Source organism: Pseudophryne corroboree, chromosome 7, assembly GCF_028390025.1.
Source record: "Pseudophryne corroboree isolate aPseCor3 chromosome 7, aPseCor3.hap2, whole genome shotgun sequence".
NCBI classification, from domain to species: domain Eukaryota; kingdom Metazoa; phylum Chordata; class Amphibia; order Anura; family Myobatrachidae; genus Pseudophryne; species Pseudophryne corroboree.
In genome coordinates this window covers 77,023,084-77,045,252 of record NC_086450.1, presented here as the reverse complement: position 1 = coordinate 77,045,252, position 22,169 = coordinate 77,023,084, and the positions used below count along the sequence as shown (strand labels likewise).

The 22,169-nt window shown below is 47.5% G+C and overlaps 1 protein-coding gene across 2 annotated transcripts in view; it reads left to right on the top strand.

Moving 5' to 3' along the window:
- The window catches only part of ITGA4 (integrin subunit alpha 4), a 224,226-nt gene that overhangs the window by 93,493 nt on the left and 108,564 nt on the right, over positions 1-22,169 (top strand). Inside the window, exons 7-8 of one of the 2 annotated variants that reach the window (XM_063933332.1) lie at positions 871-956; positions 20,423-20,485. In XM_063933332.1, coding sequence (XP_063789402.1) covers positions 871-956; positions 20,423-20,485 — 149 coding nt within the window. Of the gene's footprint in view, positions 1-870; positions 957-18,100; positions 18,516-20,422; positions 20,486-22,169 lie in introns of those variants that run through there. The other variant, XM_063933333.1, reaches the window with a different exon arrangement.

Sequence of the window (22,169 nt, the reverse complement as noted above, 5' to 3'; positions counted from 1 at the left end):
GCCTTGTAAGTGATTGCCCCTTTAAAAAAAAGTCTGAGTTCGTCCAGCATCCTGCACGGCCGCTGAACTCGGGCGTCATTACGCCCAGCCCATTGTGTTAATTACAACGCCTTGCTTACAGTATTAATCTGTCCTATTTATCTAGCTTATTTTCTGTATCCTAAATACTCCGCTTCATGTTATATACTATCACAGCACTTCATAATGCAATCTCATATAGTCAAGGAGTAGTTAGAAGGGGTGGCTACCTTGGATATACATCGCAAGTCCAATACTGAATACAATATTGTTCTGATTGTGTATGTGTGTATGTGTATATATATATATATATATATATATATATATATATATATATATATATACACATACATATATATACAGGTTGAGTATCCCTTATCCAAAATGCTTGGGACCAGAAGTATTTTGGATATCAGATTTTTCCGTATTTTGGAATAATTGCATACCATAAGGAGATATCATGGCGATGGGACCTAAGTCTAAGCACAGAATGCATTTATGTTTCATATACACCTTACACCTACAGCCTGAAGGTCATTTAATACAATATTTTTAATAACTTTGTGTATTAAAGTGTGTGTACACTGAGCCATCAGAAAACAAAGGTTTCACTATTTCACTCTCACTCAAAAAATTCCGTATTTCGGAATATTCTGTATTTCGGAATATTTGGATATGGGATACTCAACGTGTATGTGTGTATATATATATATATATATATATATATATATATATATATATATATATATATATTAGTATTATATCTATACATTGATCTGATATCTCCCATATCCATTTTATTTATATCTATCTTTTCAACGCTAACTACTGTGCTTACATTTTAATTTGCAGGTTACTCAGTTGGGGCTGGACATTTTCAGACAACGAAGAGCAATGATATCATAGGGGGAGCCCCACAGCAAGACCAGATTGGTAAGGTAAGAAGAAGAATTCTGTTCAGGATATAAAAAAAAAAAACAACAACAACAACAACTGTATCCGTAATCTATGCAATATTTCAAATTATTCTTAGGTTTATGCGGGCCATACATCTACAGCCCAATTCCCCAGTTCTGCTGATGCCGATCGGCATACATCGATGATCATTGGGGGTCATTCCGAGTTGTTCGCTCGTTGCCGATTTTCGCTATACTGCGATTAGTCGCTTACTGCGCATGCGCAAGGTTCGCAGAGCGCATGCGCTTAGTTATTTTACACAAAAGTTAGGTATATTACTCACGGCATAACGAAGCTTTTTCATCGCTGTGCTGATCATAGTGTGATTGACAGGAAGTGGGTGTTTCAGGGCGGAAACTGGACGTGTTATGGGAGTGTGCGGAAAAACGCAGGCGTTCGAGTTGCAAAACGCAGGAGTGGCTGGAGAAACGGGGAAGTGGTTGGGCAAACGCTGGGTGTGTTTGTGACGTCAAACCAGGAATGAAAAAGACTGAGCTGGTCGCAATGGCTGAGTAAGTCTGGAGCTACTCAGAAACTGCTAAGAGATTTCTATTCGCAATTCTGCTAATCTTTCGTTCGCACTTCTTCTAAGCTAAGATACACTCCCAGAGGGCGGCGGCTTAGCGTTTGCACTGCTGCTAAAAGCAGCTAGTGAGCGAACAACTCGGAATCACCCCCATTGATCGGTGATCTGTTGAGGATCTGCAAAAGACAGCGGGGTAAATTTACTAAGATTCGTAATTCTCCCGATTTGGTGGGAGAATAATCACGAATGACATCGAAAGTGTAAAACTGCAACTTTTTGAATTTGTTACGATGGATTTACTAAGCTGCCGTATTTTGCCTTTTCGGGTTTTCCGATGTCGATGTCATTCGTTTTTTTTTCCAGTTTTTTACGGCAGTGATTAGCAAAACACTGCCGACTTTTTTACAATGAATCTCGGCCGGATCTGTGTGATCCGTGCTGGGGTTCATTTTTTTTTTTTTTTTTTTAATTAAACACTGTAAAATCCCCAAAAAAAATTGCGTGGGGTCCCCTCTCCTAAGCATAACCAGCCTCGGGCTCTTTGAGCCGATCCTGGTTGCAGAAATATGGGGAAAAAATTGACAGGGGTTCCCCCATATTTAAGCAACCAGCATCGGGCTCTGCGCCTGGTCCTGGTTCCAAAAATACGGGGGACAAAAAGAGTAGGGGTCCCCCGTATTTTTAAAACCAGCACCGGGCTCCACTAGCTGGACAGATAATGCCACAGCCGGGGGTCACTTTGATATAGTGCCCTGCGGCCGTGGCATCAAAAATCCAACTAGTCACCCCTGGCCGGGGTACCCTGGGGGAGTGGGGACCCATTCAATCAAGGGGTCCCCCCCCCCAGCCACCCAAGGGCCAGGGGTGAAGCCCGAGGCTGTCCCCCCCCATCCAATGGGCTGCGGATGGGGAGGCTGATAGCCTTTTGTGATAATGAAAAGATATTGTTTTTAGTAGCAGTACTACAAGGCCCAGCAAGCCTCCCCCGCATGCTGGTACTTGGAGAACCACAAGTACCAGCATGCGACGGAAAAACGGGCCCGCTGGTACCTGTAGTACTACTACTAAAAAAATACCCCAAAAAAGACAAGACACACACACCTTGAAAGTAAAGATTTATTACATACATGCACACAAACATACATACATACTTACCTTATGTTCACACGCAGGTCGGTCCTCTTCTCCAGTAGAATCCAAGGGGTACCTGTTGAATAAATTCTACTCACCAGATCGCGGGTCCCAGGGTCCGCGGGGCAACCATTTGTAATCCAGGTACTTGAATAAAATAACAAAACGGAAAGCCGAGCCACGAACTGAAAGGGGCCCCATGTTTTCACATGGGACTCCTTTCCCCGAATGCCAGAAACCCACTCTGACTGATGTCTAAGTGGGTTTCTTCAGCCAATCAGGGAGCGCTACGTTGTAGCACTCTCCTGATCAGCTGTGTGCTCCTGTACTGAGTGACAGGCGGCACACGGCAGTGTTACAATGTAGCGCCTATGCGCTCCATTGTAACCAATGGTGGGAACTTTCTGCCCTGCGGTTGACCTAAAGTGACGTCACCGCTGAGCAGAAAGTTCCCACCATTGGTTACAATGGAGCGCATAGGCGCTACATTGTAACACTGCCGTGTGCCGCCTGTCACTCAGTACAGGAGCACACAGCCGATCAGGAGGGTGCTACAACGTGGCGCTCCCTGATTGGCTGAAGAAACCCACTTAGACATCAGTCAGAGTGGGTTTCTGGCATTCGGGGAAAGGAGTCCCATGTGAAAACATGGGGCCCCTTTCAGTTCGTGGCTCGGCTTTCCGTTTTCTTATTTTATGCAAGTACGTGGATTACAAATGGATGCCCCGAGGACCCTGGGACCCGCGATCTGGTGAGTAGAATTTATTCAACAGGTACCCCTTGAATTCTACTGGAGAAGAGGACCGACCTGCGTGTGAACATAAGGTAAGTATGTATGTATGTTTGTGTGCATGTATGTAATAAATCTTTACTTTCACGGGGTGTGTGTCTTGTCTTTTTTTGGGTATTTTTTTAGTAGTAGTACTACAGGTACCAGCGGGCCCGTTTTTCCGTCGCATGCTGGTACTTGTGGTTCTCCAAGTACCAGCATGCGGGGGAGGCTTGCTGGGCCTTGTAGTACTGCTACTAAAAACAATATCTTTTCATTATCACAAAAGGCTATCAGCCTCCCCATCCGCAGCCCATTGGATGGGGGGGGACAGCCTCGGGCTTCACCCCTGGCCCTTGGGTGGCTGGGGGGGGGGGGACCCCTTGATTGAAGGGGTCCCCACTCCCCCAGGGTACCCCGGCCAGGGGTGACTAGTTGGATTTTTGATGCCACGGCCGCAGGGCACTATATCAAAGTGACCCCCGGCTGTGGCATTATCTGTCCAGCTAGTGGAGCCCGGTGCTGGTTTTAAAAATACGGGGGACCCCTACTCTTTTTGTCCCCCGTATTTTTGGAACCAGGACCAGGCGCAGAGCCCGATGCTGGTTGCTTAAATATGGGGGAACCCCTGTCAATTTTTCCCCCATATTTCTGCAACCAGGATCGGCTCAAAGAGCCCGAGGCTGGTTATGCTTAGGAGGGGGTACCCCACGCAATTTTTTTAAAGAAAATAACCACTTTCCCACCCCTTCCCACTGATATACATGCACGGATCTCATGGATCCGTGCATGCCTATCCAATTACGGGGAAAAAAAGCAGGTCTGTTTTTTTTTAGCACTTTTTTACGAGTTGTAATTTTTCACGGCAGTGTTTGTTTGTTTTTTGCTTTGCACTTCTTAGTAAATTACCGAGATTCATACTTAAACAGCCGCGTTTTGACCGATGGTGTATTCATTCGTAATTTTTTTGTTGGACTTCCAAAAAATTACGAATGCCCTCATCACTGCCGTGATTATTGCTTAGTAAATTACCGAGATGACACTTTGATGAAAAAACGGCATCTCGGTCAAAATCGGGACCTTAGTAAATTTACCCCAGCATGTTAAAAATCCCTGGCCCTCATTCCGAGTTGTTCGCTCGGTATTTTTCATCGCATCGCAGTGAAAATCCGCTTAGTACGCATGCGCAAAGTTCGCACTGCGACTGCGCCAAGTAACTTTACTATGAAGAAAGTATTTTTACTCACGGCTTTTTCTTCGCTCCGGCGAACGTAATGTGATTGACAGGAAATGGGTGTTACTGGGCGGAAACACGGCGTTTCAGGGGCGTGTGGCTGAAAACGCTACCGTTTCCGGAAAAAACGCAGGAGTGGCCGGAGAAACGGTGGGAGTGCCTGGGCGAACGCTGGGTGTGTTTGTGACGTCAACCAGGAACGACAAGCACTGAACTGATCGCACAGGCAGAGTAAGTCTGGAGCTACTCTGAAACTGCTAAGTAGTTAGTAATCGCAATATTGCGAATACATCGGTCGCAATTTTAAGAAGCTAAGATTCACTCCCAGTAGGCGGCGGCTTAGCGTGTGTAACTCTGCTAAATTCGCCTTGCGACCGATCAACTCGGAATGAGGGCCACTGTCTCACCGATCCTGATCCTTTTTTTTTTTTGTTGCGTTTCAAGGATTTGCAACATGTTGGGTTTCCCTGATCCCCAGACCGACATCAGTGCAGGTTATTGCCCCCATACATCCCTAATGTATGGGCCCCATAAGGCACATTTAGATATACACTATCAGTCTTTTGCTAATAGGAGTTTTCTGTGATATCAGTTTGTTTGCATTTACTTTTTAAGCCCATTGACATTACAGTCTGCAATAACGTCAGTGCAGTAATTTGTACCTCAGTAAGGGGACTCCTCAGTCTCAAGGTTATAATTAATGAGAATCTTGAGATTGCAAAATTAAAGGAATTTGTATATTCTAAAAAGGTTATTACTATATGGGATGTCTATACATATAATATTCAACAGTATATAATACATATGTTTATACACTATATGTAATAATGATAGAAATAAAGTTTGTCAGTGTTCCCGTCTTGCCGCTTATGGTGATGTGCCAGGCTGATAAAGAACTCGTTAGGGATTGCCAATAAAACACACCTTCATTTGACACAGTACAGTGTATAACTGGCAGGATTCTGACTGGCTCAGCACTTCTCTTATTCAGAAACCACTGCTTGTGGCTAGAAGATAAATTGTACCCACAGTCTAAGGGCATTAGGTCAAACCACGGTGCAGTCAGAAGAAACCCGATAACAGTTGCAGATCTCAGTTCAAGGTGAAATGGTTATGCTAGGTGATTTCCTAACACTGCAACCAGAAACGGCACTGACCTTATATTCCACAATACAGTACAGCATACCAAACCAGGGTGAACTGTGTCATTGTCTAGAGATGTGCACTGGAAATTTTTCGGGTTTTGTGTTTTGGTTTTGGATTCGGTTCCGCGCCCGTGTTTTGGATTCGGACGCGTTTTGGCAAAACCTCCCTGAAAATGTTTTGTCGGATTCGGGTGTGTTTTGGATTCGGGTTTTTTTTTTTAAACCCTCAAAAACGGCTTAAATCATAGAATTTGATGGTAATTTTGATCCCATAGTATTATTAACCTCAATAACCATAATTTCCACTCATTTCCATTCTATTCTGAACACCTCACAATATTATTTTTAGTCCTAAAATTTGCACCATGGTCGCTGGATGACTAAGCTAAGCGACCCAAGTGGGCGGCACAAACACCTGGCCCATCTAGGAGTGGCACTGCAGTGTCAGACAGGATGGCACTTAATAAAATAGTCCCCAAACAGCACATGATGCAAAGAAAAGAGAAAAAGAGGTGCACTGTGGTCGATGGACGGCTAAGCTAAGCGACACAAACCCCTCAATATCACAGGAATTATTCGTTCTAATCAATGGTATTATTGGTCCAAATCACTGGAAGAAAATGACAAAATCACTGGAATTATTTGTTCTAATCAATGGTATTATTGGTCCAAATCACTGGAAGAAAATTACAAAATCACAGGAATTATTTGTTCAAATCAATGGTATTATTGGTCCAAATCACTGGAAGAAAATGACAAAATCACAGGAATTATTTGTTCTAATCAATGGTATTATTGGTCCAAATCACTGGAAGAAAATGACAAAATCACAGGAATTATTCGTTCTAATCAATGGTATTATTGGTCCAAATCACTGGAAGAAAATGACAAAATCACTGGAATTATTCGCAAACATTTGTAGAAAGTCGCTGTTTTCTGATTACAGAAATGCTCAGATATTCCTACGAATCCACAATCCCTTCCCAGAGGAAAAAGAAATTAAGAAACCGTTGTTTGAGAACGTTTGTTCTCTTTCCCTTACAAAGGAACAAACCACTTTCCAAAAAGACTGACATTTTTGGGATTATGGAGACATAATGTTTTTGAATATAAATCCTAAAGCAGGTGGTGTATTAGAGCAAAAGAGTGCAAGAGACCAGCCATGCAGTTTCTGAAATATAATGACAAGATGTTACTGTATTTCATAAGCACTCATTCCTAACTCTGCTAAGTACTGTTTGGTGTACTGTATCAGGCTTCCATGAGGTAGTTGTCCATTATTTCAGCTTCCATTGACCTTTTTGAAAGCGGTAGAAGTTATCTATTCTTCCCCCCCCCCCCCCCCTATTTTTAATTTTCTCCTGCATAGCCCAGTAAAATGTTGCAATGTTAAGTATTGACTTGTGCCTTCTGAGGGTCCATTTCTTCACCAAACCCAGCCACATCTCATCCTAACCCTCTGTTCCACGTTCTCTATGTACCCCATCTGTGTCACCCATGTCTGTCTACCCCTCCCCTTTAGATTGTAAACTCTGACGAGCAGGGCCCTCTTCCCTCATGTTCTTATCCTTTGTCTTACTTTAATAATCTTCAACTGTACCACATCCAGCAGACTTCTGCCACCTGATACTTATTCCAGTGTCATCTGCTGATGTAACTATGTTTATTTACCCTGTACTTGTCCTATACTGTCATCAACTGTAAGTTGCTGTTTTCCTGTTTGATTATTTATGTACTCTGTAATTGGGCGCTGCGGAATCCTTGTGGCGCTATATAAATAAAGGATAATAATAATATAGGGTGTATAATCCCCAGGTGTATCTCACACATCGCTCAGTACAGATTACAGGATGTATAATCAGTAATCACCAGGTGTATAACACACGGCGCACAGTACAGTATACATATACTGGTCACAACAATGCAGCAGATATTGAGCACTGATCAAGATACTAGAAGTGACACAGAGCTGCAAGATACAGCAATGGCCTACTGTACTATATATGTATACTGCTGGTCACCAAAATGCTGCACTGTCCTACTATATACTGCTCACAATAATGCAGCACAGATATGGAATGGATACTTGCAGTGACACAGAGCTGCAAGATACAGCAATGGCCTACTGTACAACTATATACTGTTGGTCACCAAAATGCTGCACTGTAGTACTATATATACTGCGCACAAAAATGCAGCACAGATATGGAATGGATACTTGCAGTGACACAGAGCTGCAAGATACAGCAATGGCCTACTGTACAACTATATACTGTTGGTCACCGAAATGCTGCACTGTAATACTATATATACTGCTCACAAAAATGCAGCACAGATATGGAATGGATACTTGCAGTGACACAGAGCTGAAAGATACAGCAATGGCCTACTGTACTGTACTACTATTATACTGGTGGTCCCCAGTCCCCACAATAAAGCACACTGAGCACAGATATTTGCAGCACACTGAGCACAGATATGGAGCGTTTTCAGGCAGAGAACGTAGATATTTTCAGCACACTGAGCACAGATATTTGCAGCACACTGAGCACAGATTACGGAGCTTTTCAGGGAGAGAACGCAGCCACGTCCTGTCCGTTCAATCTCCAATGCACGAGTGAAAATGGTGGCGACACGCGGCTCTTTATATAGAATACGAATCTCGCGAGAATCCGACAGCGGCATGATGACGTTCGGGCGCGTTCGGGTTAACCGAGCAAGGCGGGAAGATCCGAGGCTGCCTCGGAACCGTGTAAAATGGGTGAAGTTCGGGGAGGTTCGGATTTCGGAGAACCGAACCCGCTCATCTCTACTATATATATATATATATATATATATATATATATATATATATATATATATACATACATACATACTGTAACACTGTAGGGGTGCAAGGCGCCTTTTCCTGGGGAATATGGCAGCACGCAGCAGCTGAGGAACAACACAAGTCCAGTTTCTGGTACAACTGACCCCGGCCAGTTTTATTGAAACAGAAAATAAAACAAACCCCAAAATAAAAATACCTTGCCTGTCCGGCACTAACTAAACATAAGATATTCCTAACTGTCACTAAACAAAACACAGAGTTCTTTAGTACATACTGTATAGCTTACTTGCATCAGAAAGCGTGTCTCTCACACACAGATCCTGCAGCCTTCCCAGGCAGTCTGCTTCTACTAATCAGGCTAGCAGCCCTATAACACACTTACACAGCTGAAACCCTGATTAGCCCTCTGTGAGGCCAAAGACCCGAACTGGGCCCAATGTCTAGAACTCTCCTTATCTCTCTCTTAGAGCCTATACCCAGCTTTTACAGCAAACTGAAAAGGTTCTGACAAAACCAAAAGCATTTTTCCTAGAAGTTAACACTTTTTAAAACATGTAAGACAAGAACCTGGGACAAATATACCTGCCCTCAAACACTATCCCAGTGTTCTTGTCACATATCCCCCTCCCCTGTTTCGACCTAGGGGCCGGAACACTTGTAGCCCCCAAACAGAAGATGCGAGACAATGCATCTGCGTTGGCCAATTGTGTTCCCGGTCTATGTTCAACAGTAAACTTAAAATCCTGCAACGCTAGAAACCATCTAGTTACCCGAGCATTCTTGCCTCTATTTACATACATCCATTTTAAAGGGGCATGATCCGTCACTAGTCTGAATTGTCTACCCAAGAGGTAATATCTCAAGGTATGTAGTGCCCACTTAATGGCCAAAGCCTCCTTTTCCACAATGGCATACCTTTTTTCATGCTCATTGAGTTTCCTACTCAAATAAATGATAGGGTGTTCGTCCCCATCTCTGGTTTGGGACAGCACAGCACCTATCCCTACCTCTGAGGCATCTGTCTGTACCACAAATTCTTTTGAAAAATCTGGTGTTATCAACACCGGTTGTGAACACAAAGCCACTTTTAACGCTTGGAACGCCTTTTCTGCATCAGGGTTCCATTTCACCACATTTGACTGCTTCCCTTTGGTAAGGTCTGACAACGGCACCGCTGTGGTCGCAAAATTGGGAATAAACCGTCTATAGTACCCAGTAATTCCCAAAAAAGCCCTTACCTGTTTTTTATTCACTGGACGAGGCCAGTTTTGAATAGCATCAACTTTATTCAATTGGGGCCTAATCAGACCTCTGCCTATGGTGAAGCCCAAGTATTTGACCTCCTCCATTGCGAGGCAGCACTTCTTTGGGTTAGCAGTTAACCCTGCCTCTCTGATTGAGTCCAGTACTGCTTGTACTTTAACCAAATGGGACCCCCAGTCTTTACTGTGAATTACCACATCATCCAAATAGGCAGCTGCATATTTTCTATGGGGCCTCAAAATTTTATCCATCGCCCATTGAAAGGTTGCTGGAGCCCCATGCAACCCAAAGGGTAACATCTTATACTGGTACAGCCCCTCCGGAACCGAAAAGGCTGTTTTTTCTTTGGCGCTATCAGATAAAGGTATTTGCCAGTAACCTTTGGTCAGGTCCAATGTGGTGAGAAACCTGGCTGTTCCCAGCCTTTCTACAAGCTCATCCACACGGGGCATGGGGTATGCGTCAAACTTGGACACCTCATTTAACTTACGAAAGTCATTACAGAAGCGTATGCTACCGTCGGGCTTCGGGATGAGCACTATGGGACTGGACCACTCACTGTTAGACTCCTCTATGACTCCAAGTTCTAACATGGTTTTAACTTCTTTAGAAATAGCTTCTCGCTGAGCTTCAGGAATCCTATATGGCTTTAAATGAACCCTGACCCCTGGTTCTGTGACAATGTCATGTTTTATTATGGTCGTTCGGCCAGGCAGCTCTGAAAATACCTCCCTATTTTGGATGAGAAATTCTTTAACCTGATTGTTCTGATCAGCTGATAATGTCTCTGACACCTTCACTGCGGGAAGCAACCGGGGTGAAGACACCGAAGGGCAAGGCTCCGCTGACAGAGACAACCTATCTTTCCAGGGTTTGATTAAGTTAACATGGTAGATCTGTTCGGGTTTTCTCTTTCCCGGCTGGTATACTTTGTAATTAACCTCATTCACTTTTTCCCTAATCTCAAATGGACCCTGCCATTTAGCTAGGAATTTGCTTTCCACAGTGGGTACCAAAACAAGAACTCTATCTCCAGGAGCAAATTCCCGTATCTTGGCACTCCGGTTATAGACCCTCTGTTGAGCACTTTGGGCCTGTTCCATGTGCTCTCTGACAACAGGTACCACGGCTGCAATCCTATCCTGCATTTGTGTTACATGCTCAATAACGCTTCTATAAGGAGTGGGCTGTCCTTCCCACGTCTCTTTGGCAATATCCAACAGCCCTCTGGGGTGTCTACCATACAACAAATCAAATGGAGAAAACCCCGTAGAGGACTGAGGAACTTCTCTGATGGCCATTAACAAGTAGGGCAACAAACAATCCCAGTTTTTCCCATCTCTCTCAACAACCTTTTTTAACATACTTTTTAATGTTTTATTAAACCTTTCCACCAACCCGTCAGTTTGGGGATGGTAGATGGACGTCCTGAGGTGAGTGACCTTAAATAACTTGCACAATTCTTTCATGATCCTTGACATAAATGGAGTACCTTGGTCAGTCAAAATTTCTTTTGGTATTCCCACTCTACTAAATACCTGCACCAGCTCCCTAGCTATCGCCTTGGTTGTGATAGTGCGTAAAGGGACAGCCTCAGGATATCGAGTGGCATAGTCCATAATTACCAGGATATACTGATGGCCCCGAGCAGACTTTAACAAGGGCCCCACGAGATCCATGGCTATTCTGTCAAACGGGACCTCTATAATAGGCATGGGAACTAGTGGGCTCCTGAAATGGGGTCTAGGGGCATGATACTGGCATTCAGGACAGGAAGAACAATATTCAGACACTTCTTTATAAACCCCTGGCCAAAAGAACCTTTGTAAAACTCTTTCAGTGGTTTTTTCTGCCCCTAAATGTCCTGCGGTAACGTGACTATGAGCTAAATCTAGTACCCTTCTCCGATAAGGCTGGGGAACTACCAACTGTTCCACCACATCCTCACCCCTTTTGACAATGTGGTACAAGAGCTCATTACAGATGGCCATGTGGGGATACGTAACCCTGTCACCTGGTACCACAGGTTCCCCATTAACAATCTTAACATTCTCTCTAGCCTTTATTAAGGTAGGATCCTTTAACTGTTCAGACGCAAACAGATCCTTCTTTACCTCCAGGTCAGGCACGCTTTCAGTTCTAACTACTATGTCTCTGTTCCCAGCAAGAGGGTCCTCACTGGACTCCCCATCTGTCACTTCCCCAGCCAAACTAGCAAAAGGCAAAGGGCCAGAAAGTTCCGAAGACCCACGTACATCCATAAAATCACCGGTATTATCAACTGGCTTTTTACTTCTCACATCTGTAGATAACCGTGATTCCCACAGTTTCCAAAAATGAGGAAAATCCCTCCCTATTATGGCCTCATGCACCAAGGTAGGGACCAGTCCCACTTTAACCATTGCTGACCCACAACAAGTTTCTATATTCACCTCAGCAGTGGCATAATGTTGGGTATCCCCATGTATGCAAGTTACCCCAATAGGTATTTGCTGGACCTTTAAGGGGATCACTAACCCAGCTTTCACGAGGGTAACTAAACTTCCTGAATCTAGCAAGGCCTCTACCCGGTTACCCTCTAAGAACACATCACACATTTGTTTTTCCAGCTCAGGTGAAGGTACCACAGTACAGGCTAACCTAGCAAAGAAAGACATTCTGCGACATTCAAAGGCAGCATCACATTGCATGGGTTCTTGCGTGACTGGGCAATTGGCAATAACATGACCTGGCATACCACACCTAAAACATTTAACCACACGATTATCAACCCGTTTGGGCAGCATAGACCGTTCTAGCCCCATTGGCCTGTTGCCAGGGCCAGTGTTTACAGTCTCTCCAGCCTTGCGTTCTCTTAACCGCCCAGCAACGTTTTCCCACGGAACAGTCTTACCAGTCTTTACTGAAGGGCGCTGTCGAGGATCTATGGGTTGCTGGGTGGTCATCAGTAGTTCCTCTGCTGCCAAATACCTCTCTACCATGTCCACTAATTGGTCAGCAGTACCCGGGTTTCCATGGCTCACCCACTTGCGCAGGACCAGGGGCAAAGATCTCAAGTAGCGGTCCATGACGACTCTTTCCACCATCTGGGGACCAGTTAATGTCTCTGGCTGTAGCCATTTTTTTGTTAGCTGAATAAGGTCGTGCATCTGGGAGCGCGGAGGCTTCTCCATAGCGTACAGCCAACGGTGCACCCGTTGTGCTCGTACTGACAGCGTGACTCCCAGGCGGGTCAGGATCTCAGTCTTTAGTTTATCATAGTCCCGAGCCTCAGCAGGGCTTAAATCAAAGTAAGCTTTTTGGGGCTCACCTGACAGGAAAGGTGCCAGCAGACTGGCCCACTGTGCTTTCGGCCAGTTCTCACGCTCGGCAGTCCTTTCAAACGTGGTCAGATAGGCCTCCACATCATCAGCCTCTGTCATTTTCTGCAGGAAGTGACTGGCCCGTATAGAACTAGAGCTGGTTGGAGCACTGACGGCCACATCTCCAACCCGAGCTGCAAGTCTCTGCACCACTTCTGCTAAGGCCTCTCTATCCTGACGCTGTTGCCTGTAAAGTTCATCAACAACTGCCTGCTGTTGTCTCTTATTTTCCTCCATTGCCACCTGCTGCTGTCTTATATTTTCCTCCATTGCCACCTGCTGCTGTCTTTTGGCCTCCTGCTGTAGTCTCCAATTTTCCTCCATTGCCACCTGCTGTTGTCTCCTATTTTCCTCCATTGCCACCTGCTGCTGTCGGTTGGCCTCCTGCTGAGCCGCTGTAGCTTGCAGCAAGGCTTTAAGCAGATCCTCCATGTCGACAGATTTTTCAGGCGGCTTTGTAGCTGCTTTCACCCAGGACATATATCAAACCCTCAGGGGTGAGTCTCAGTAACTTCACACTGGGCTGTATCTGCATAAACCACCGTTTTCTGCAGGCCTCACAAAGCTGCTGCTTTCACTTATGCGCAGAACGGTGTGCTCGCATTCTCCGCCAAGTTGTAACACTGTAGGGGTGCAAGGCGCCTTTTCCTGGGGAATATGGCAGCACGCAGCAGCTGAGGAACAACACAAGTCCAGTTTCTGGTACAACTCACCCCGGCCAGTTTTATTGAAACAGAAAATAAAACAAACCCCAAAATAAAAATACCTTGCCTGTCCGGCACTAACTAAACATAAGATATTCCTAACTGTCACTAAACAAAACACAGAGTTCTTTAGTACATACTGTATAGCTTACTTGCATCAGAAAGCGTGTCTCTCACACACAGATCCTGCAGCCTTCCCAGGCAGTCTGCTTCTACTAATCAGGCTAGCAGCCCTATAACACACTTACACAGCTGAAACCCTGATTAGCCCTCTGTGAGGCCAAAGACCCGAACTGGGCCCAATGTCTAGAACTCTCCTTATCTCTCTCTTAGAGCCTATACCCAGCTTTTACAGCAAACTGAAAAGGTTCTGACAAAACCAAAAGCATTTTTCCTAGAAGTTAACACTTTTTAAAACATGTAAGACAAGAACCTGGGACAAATATACCTGCCCTCAAACACTATCCCAGTGTTCTTGTCACAATACATACATACATACATACACACACACACACACACACACACACACACACACACATATATATACATACATACATACATACATACATTCGCACACACACACACACACACACATACACACACAAATTCCCGCAGGGGGGAATGATGGCACTCTCCCAACTTGTAAAACATCTAAGAAAAATGTATTAAAAAATAGATAGTGGCAAAATTTCAAACAAAACATACCAATTCCAAAAAGAATACCGACGTTTCGATCCCAATCCAGGACCTTTATTAAGGTATCAGCAACCGGGATAAAACAAAAGGAATTAACTCTGCGCTTAGAAACACTTTACAGATAGTTATACGTGTGGTCTGTCATGTAGAATAAATAACTCAGTGAGACTTTGTATATTAATTCTTTTATCTAAAAATATTTATAGTTAACATGTAACATTTATCACAACACACAAGTAATAGTAAGTTAGTAGCTGTTAGGCATAAAAATCTGGTTAATAATGAATGAATAGCTAAAAGGTTATAGATAAGCACTGAGAATTACTTTTTATATAGAGATATATTTAAATATTTATAAACACATCATAATAAGGTGTAAAATATTACTCTCCTTTGTAGGTATTTATATTGTTGCACTGGCGTCCCAGTGTATTGCTGAAATAAATGTTCCGCAGAAGATTCACACTGATTACAGTCTCATAAAGACAGCATATATTTGGATATAATTACCCCCGTGCTGGTTCCTAAAGGTTCCGTTAACAGTGTTGCACGTGGTATATCTGATGGTAGGTGATTGCTGCTTAATAGCGCTGTACAGAACACCCCCGCTGGGAGATATATATGTGTCCCTGCTCTCCCGTCAATGCTGCCCGCTGTTACACACTACGGCTTGGTGATTAGGTAGTTTGGATGCGGTCCTCACAGCGGAGGTCAGCCCGGACTCACCCGGCATATAGCAACAAGTCATCGCAGTGATTAATGCTGACACTGTCTAGTTGGATCCTGTGCATTCACCCGTGCTGTTAATTGGTGATCCGGACCTTACCACGGAGGCCACGCAGAGTTCAGCCGAAGGTAGCCGGGTGTAATTTCAGCGGTGTGCGGGAGCTGTTAGAAATAGCAGTGAATACCAATTGGAGAGTTACTTCAAAAGAGTGGGCGTCAACGCGTTTCGTCTCCTAGCAACCGGGATAACAGAGGTATTAGCGTTTTTGTTCCTGTTCCTCTGCAAGAACGCTAATACCTCTGTTGTCTATGTATTCCACTTGCGGATACCTTGGTAAAGATCCCGGATTGCTATTCTTTTTGGAATTGGTATGTTTTGTTAGAATTTTTGCCTCGATTATATTTTTTTAATACATTTTTCTTCATTTTTTTACAAGTCTGGAGAGTGCCATCATTACTCCTGTGGGAATTTGCATGTATTATGGTACGGGTCTCCCTCTTTTGAGGGTCAGACCTTGATTGGATACCCCAGCCGCTGTGTGTAGTGGATTGAGAGTGCAGGATCAAATCCTCCATATATATATATACTAGGTGGTTCATCGCGCCCTACGGGCGCTCTTCACACCGTCGCAAAGGGCTACGCCCCCTTAAGCCTTGCACGGCCTTTGGGCATGCAATATGTTGATTATATGGAGTATTACCTCCACACATAATTGTGTGATTGGTTAAATAGTGCGCGGACAAAGGGCGTGTGATGGTTAAGGGGCCGTAGCCCCTGGCGACTGTGTGAACAGCGCACGCAGGGCATGATGAATCACCTAGTATGGTGGAGGGGGGCTGGGGGTGTATCGGCTGGGGGAGGGGTAATTGTGGGAATGCTTAGGGCGGTAGAGGGGCGGATGAGGGGGGATTGCGGATGGAGGAGGGTGAAGGGGGGCGGATGGGGGAGGAGGCCGGAGGTTCTGTGGATGGGGGAGTGTCGGGTGTGGGATAGACGCGGATGGGGAGGGTGTCCAGGGGTGCGGCGAGCGGGGCAGAGTCATGAGCCACCGTGGTAGGGGGGTAGCGGGGGTGCTGCGTGCAGGGTGGTTGAGGGGGTGCAGTTGGTGGGGGTGGGCCGGGTGCGGTAGTTGGGGGAAGGGCGGATGCAGGGGTGCCACGGTGGGGGTGGTGGTCCGGAGCCACTGCGGGTGGGGGAGGGTGTGGTGGTGCTGCGGTTGGGAGTTGTGCGTGATTGCATGAGGTGCATCCAGATGGTGCACCTCAGAGGTGACAGTATAGGGGACACAGGCACAGCATAGGTGACACATGGCGCCGCAAGGTCATGACCGGCAGAGCCGGGACACAGTAGCAGAGCTCTCCCGGAGACAGGCAGCCCAGAGCCGGGCCATGTGTTGTGCACGGCAGGAAAGGGGAGAGCAGCATCACACTGCCGGGCTCCTGCAATCCTCCGCTGATGCATCCGCGCTACTTACTGAAGTCCAGCCGGTAGTCTCCTGTGTGCTGTAGAGCAGCATGCAACTGCACCAGCCGCGGCGACACGCTACGGTGCTCCCTCCATTGCACGGCTTCTGGGCAGCGGGAGCAGCTCGGCAGAGGCTAAACGGCGGTCCAGAGCGCCACAGCGCGTGTATGTTACTCTGGTGGCGGAGGTGCGGGACCTACACACAGCCGCAGCAGCGCTATCCGACACTGCTGCTAATACCAAGTTGTAAAGTGACCTCTGACGTCACCAAGGGGCGGATCTACGCTAGCGCTAACCCAATGAGAGCTCCTAGCCACGCCCAGCGTTAGCCACACATCACTCTGGGCTATTATGTAGGAAATGCACGACGAAGGGGCGTCCGATGGTGAAGGGGGCGTAGCCCCTTGTCAGGGCCGGATTAACAATGGGGCGGATGGAGCTGCAGCTCCAGGCCCCCCCATCAAAATAGGCCCACAGGATCCCCTGCTGTTGGTAACAGGAAAAAATGTTTTTCCTATTACAGCACATCAGCAGCACTAGACAGCCTGAGAAGTCCTCCCTGCGCCGAAAGATTTCTCTGCTTCTCCCCTGCGCCATGATCTCACACAGGCGCCGCGCCTCCCCTCCACTGGGTACAACAGCAGCAGCCAGCGGTGTACTTGCCTGCCAGGTCGCAAGGTGACAGTCCTGTGACCCCTCTGCCGTCCCGGGCCGGCTAGTGGTGCTTGCTAAATGGTAGGGGTGCCAAGAGGGCGTGGTTACGGGTCCGTGATTAGGCCACGCCCCCAACTTTTCCTGGCTGGTCTGTCTGCTCCTGCTCTGTCGGCATAGCTCAGTGACTGGGGAAAACGGGGGAAAGTGAGAGGGCTGTGGGGAACAGGGTATATGTGTTGGCCCTTCCAGGCAGGTGTGTAGGGAATGGGGTGAACAGGGTGGCTGAGTGTGTGTGTATGGTGACACTGGAGGGGAAATGCTGTGTGGAAGGGGGGGGGGGGGGGGGAGAGATCTGTGAGAAACAGGCTTTTTGTGTGTATGTATTTGTATGTGTAGGGACTGGGGAACAGGCTGTGTGTGTGTGTACGGGGACTGGGGAACAGGCTTTGTGTGTGTATGTAGGGACTGGGGAACAGGCTTTGTGTGTGTGTGTAGGGACTGGGGAACAGGCTTTGTGTGTGTGTGTGTGTGTGTGTGTGTGTGTGTGTGTGTGTGTGTGTGTAGGGACTGGGTAAACAGATTGTGTGTGTGTGTAGGGAGTGGGGGGGGGGGGACAGACTGTGTGTGTGGTGATATGGACATGTTGGTGGGGTTGGTTGCATGCAGCGACTCTGGGTTGCTCACATTGACGTCCATAGACGTGATCTGCACGTCTATGGACGCTCAGTCCATGTGCATTCGGCTGCACTATGTGCACTGGGAGGGGCAGCGTTGGAGTGTTGGGAGGGTCGTTGCTCGTCCAGCTCAGGGGATCCTGCCAGTGGCGGTTTTAGGTGCGGGCTAGCAGGACGGGCACCCGGGTCACTGTGGCCTGAGGCCAGTGCCATCAGCACCCGTCTGCTGCCTGCACCACAGTGCCCCTCACCGCTTCCTGCTCCGGCCGGCCGCCCCCCATCCTGGCCACTTCACGCTGCCTGCACCCCACCGCGGGAGTATGACAAGAACATAGAGCCGGGGGACCACAGACGCCGAATGGTGAGTGACGGCTAGCTAGCGCAACTTGTATAATGGGCTACCTGTTGCTATGTGTATAAGGCGCTACCTGGTGCAGTTTGTATAACAGGCTCTACCTGGCGACACGTGTATAAAAGGGGCTCCACCTAGCATAACGTGAATAAAAGAAAGGGGTTCTACCTGGCATAATGTGAATAAAAGGGGCTCTACATGGCGTATTGTGTATAAGGGGCTCTACCCCTAGTCACAACCCCACTGTTGCTGGTCAACCCTCTGCTACGGTACACAGTAGGCCCTTCAGAAATTTCAGCTCCAGGCCCATGTGGTCCTTAATCTGGCACTGCCCCTTGCGATGGTGGAGGGGGTCTGGAGGCACTGCGGTTGGAGGAGGGGTGGGTTTGGGGGTGCCGCAGGTGGGGTAAGGGGTCCGTAGGTGGCGTGGGTGGGGGAAGGGTTGGTGCGGGTGTGCCGCGGATGGGGGAGGAGGTCTGGAGATGCTGCGGTTGGTGGAGGGGCGAGTGCGGGGGTGCCACAGGTGGGGTAGGTGGTTCCGGAGGTGGGGTGGGTGGGGGATGGACGTGGGTGCGGCGGATGGGGGAAGAGGTCTGGAGATGCGGTTGGAGGAGGGGCGGGTGCAGGGGTGCCATGGATGGGGTAGGTGGTTCCGGAGGTGGGGCGGATGGGGGAGGGGCGTGGGTGCGGCGGATGGGGAAGAGGTCTGGAGATGCTGCGGTTGGAGGAGGGGCGGGTGCGGGGTTGCCGCAGGTGGGTGAGGAGGTATGGAGACGCTGTGGTTGGTGGAGGGGCGGGTGCAGGGGTGCCACGGGTGGGGTAGGTGGTTCCGGAGGTGGGGCGGGTGGGGGAGGGACCTGGGTGCGGCGGATGGGGGAAGAGGTCTGGAGATGCTGCGGGTGGTGGAGGGGCGGGTGCGGAGGTGCTGCGGGTGGGGTAGGTGGTTCGGAGGTGGCGCAGGTGGGGGAGGGGTGGATGCGGGGGTGCCACGGATAGAGAAAATCTACATTGTACCAGAGAGTACTGCCCTACATACACACACATGTAGCTGCAAACACATATACACGCCCCACATGTCACAATGTCCCCCTAGCTGCAGGATATAAGTAATGGCCATCCTCATCTAGTGGCAGGGCCCCCTGCGCAGCCATTGTGTCAGCAACAGGCAGAGAATGATGGGGAAAGCTCATTGTGCGGGGCCGAGGCCGGACCCGGGCGCTCCCTTCGTGCAGCTGCAGGTCCGGCTGCTCTAGGCCGGGAGGTGGGGGCAGGGATGGCGATGGGCCGCAGGCATCGGGGTGGGGGTTGCCTGCTCTCGCTGTGCGCTGTGCTCTCCTGAGCGGAGGCTGCCGCCTCTTGCTGCACAGCGCCCAGCGTACACACCGCAGCAGGCAAGCCAGGAGAGGAGAGGAGGAAGGCGGCGGGCGGCTCTTACCAGCTCCCGGCACCACACACCGCTGATCACCCGCGTGAGACGAATGGGTGAGGAGGACGGGGCGGTGCAGGGGAGTCGGTCTCCTTGGTCGGGGCGAGAGCCGGACAGTAATTGGAGGCGGGGTGATGGGGGTTTGTGTGGTGTCTGTAACCTATTAGGCCAGATCTGTGACTCCGCCCAGCGTTAGCAAATTAGTCACAAAGTCACAGATCTGGGCTAATATATAGTATATATATATATATATATATATATATATATATATATATATATATATATTGAGATATATATATATATTGAGATATATATATCTCAATCACATGTGACTGCTATCTTCAAGCATGATTTATCTCTTATGGTGAAGCTGGAAACTGCAGAACATGTTTAATGTTAGTTTTTATCTGATAAACTGACAGATCATAAGACAAACGAGAGAGCTGTCAGTACCATGTCTTATTAAGTTATATTTATGCTTCATCATCAGGCCTACATCTTCGCACTGGATGGAAAGCAGCTGGTGATTGTGTTTGAAGCAGAAGGTAAAATGGTACGTAGAAACGGAACTGTATAATAGAGTATATATGGACATGCACAAATATCTGTTTCTATAGTTTTTTTGTTATACTTTGCTGAATGCGCACAGATGCCACAAACAGAAACTGCGTTTTTGTTTCCATTCACCCAGACACCAACAGGGGCCTAATTCAGTAAGGATTGCAATGGCAAAGCTGCTCCACCACCTTCCTGCATTTGTGATACGATCACATCTGTGATGAACGTCGCAATCATCAGTCGCGATGTTCATCTGCGATGGTAGGCTGAGTAAGTGCGTCTTGTGGGGCCATGCAAACTGCATACACAACGCAGTCCTTGGCCTCGCCACTCCCGGAAAATGGGGGCGACCTGCCTCCGTTTTCCCAAACACTGGTTGCCTCCGCCCCTGTCTTTCCCCGCAAACACCTCTGCCTGTCAATCAGCATTTGTGTGCGATTGCAATGCGATCGCAGGACCTGTTTTGCACATGCGCAGAACGGGTCATGTACGTGTGCAGTTTCCAGAATACTGGGAAACTGCAGTAGGGATCGCTTATGCGATCCTTACTGAATTAGGCACTAGGTCCAATAAATTGTTTTCACTGCAGTTTTATAAACAGAATGACTGCTTGTTAGTTTTTACTAACAATGTACGTACCAGCCTTCAAAGTACACTATAGCGGAATACACTATATGGACAAAAGTATTTGGCCACACCTATTAATTATTGAATTCAGGTGTTTCAATCAGACCCATTGCCACAAGCGTATAAAATAAAGCACCTAGCCATGCAGTCTCCATTTGCAAACATTTGTGATAGAAAATGGGTAATTCTGACATTTCATCCCTTCTGTAAGTGATATGGGGGGTCATTCCAAGTTGTTCGCTCGTTGCCGATTTTCGCTATGCTGCGATTTGTTGCTAATTGCGCATGCGCAAGGCATGCAGGGCGCATGCGCTTAGTTATTTAACTAAAAACTTAGCAGATTTGCTGTGGATTCTGCGGCGCGTTTCAGTCGCTTTGCTGATCGGTAAATGATTGACAGGAAAGGGGCGTTTCTGGGTGGTAACTGAGCGTTTTCTGGGATTGTGCTAAAAAACGCAGGCGTGTCAGGGAAAAACTCGGGAGTGTCTGGAGAAACGGGGGTGTGGCTGGCCGAACGCAGGGCGTGTTTGTGACGTCAAACCAGGAACTAAACGGACTGAGCTGATCGCAATCTGTGAGTAGGTCTGGAGCTACTCAGAAACTGCAAAGAATTATTTAGTAGCAGTTCTGCTACTGTTTCGTTAGCAATTCTGCTAAGCTAAGATACACTCCCAGAGGGCGGCGGCCTAGAGTGTGCAATGCTGCTAAAAGCAGCTAGCGAGCGAACAACTCGGAATGACCCCCATTATTAGAAAGTGGAAGCATTTAGGAACAACAGCAACACAGCCATGAAGCGGAAGACCACGTAAAATCACAGAGCGGAGTCAACGACTGCTAAGGAGCATGGTGCGTAAAAGTCGCCAGCGCTCTGCTGATTCCATAGGTGAAGAGTTCCGAACTACCACTAGCATTAATGTAAGCACAAAAACTGTGCGGCGGGAGCTTAAAAGAATGGGTTTCTATGGCTGAGCAGCTGCGTGCAAGCCTCACATCACAAAGTCCAGTGCCAAGCGTCGGATGGAGTGGTGCAAAGCACACCGACACTGGACTGT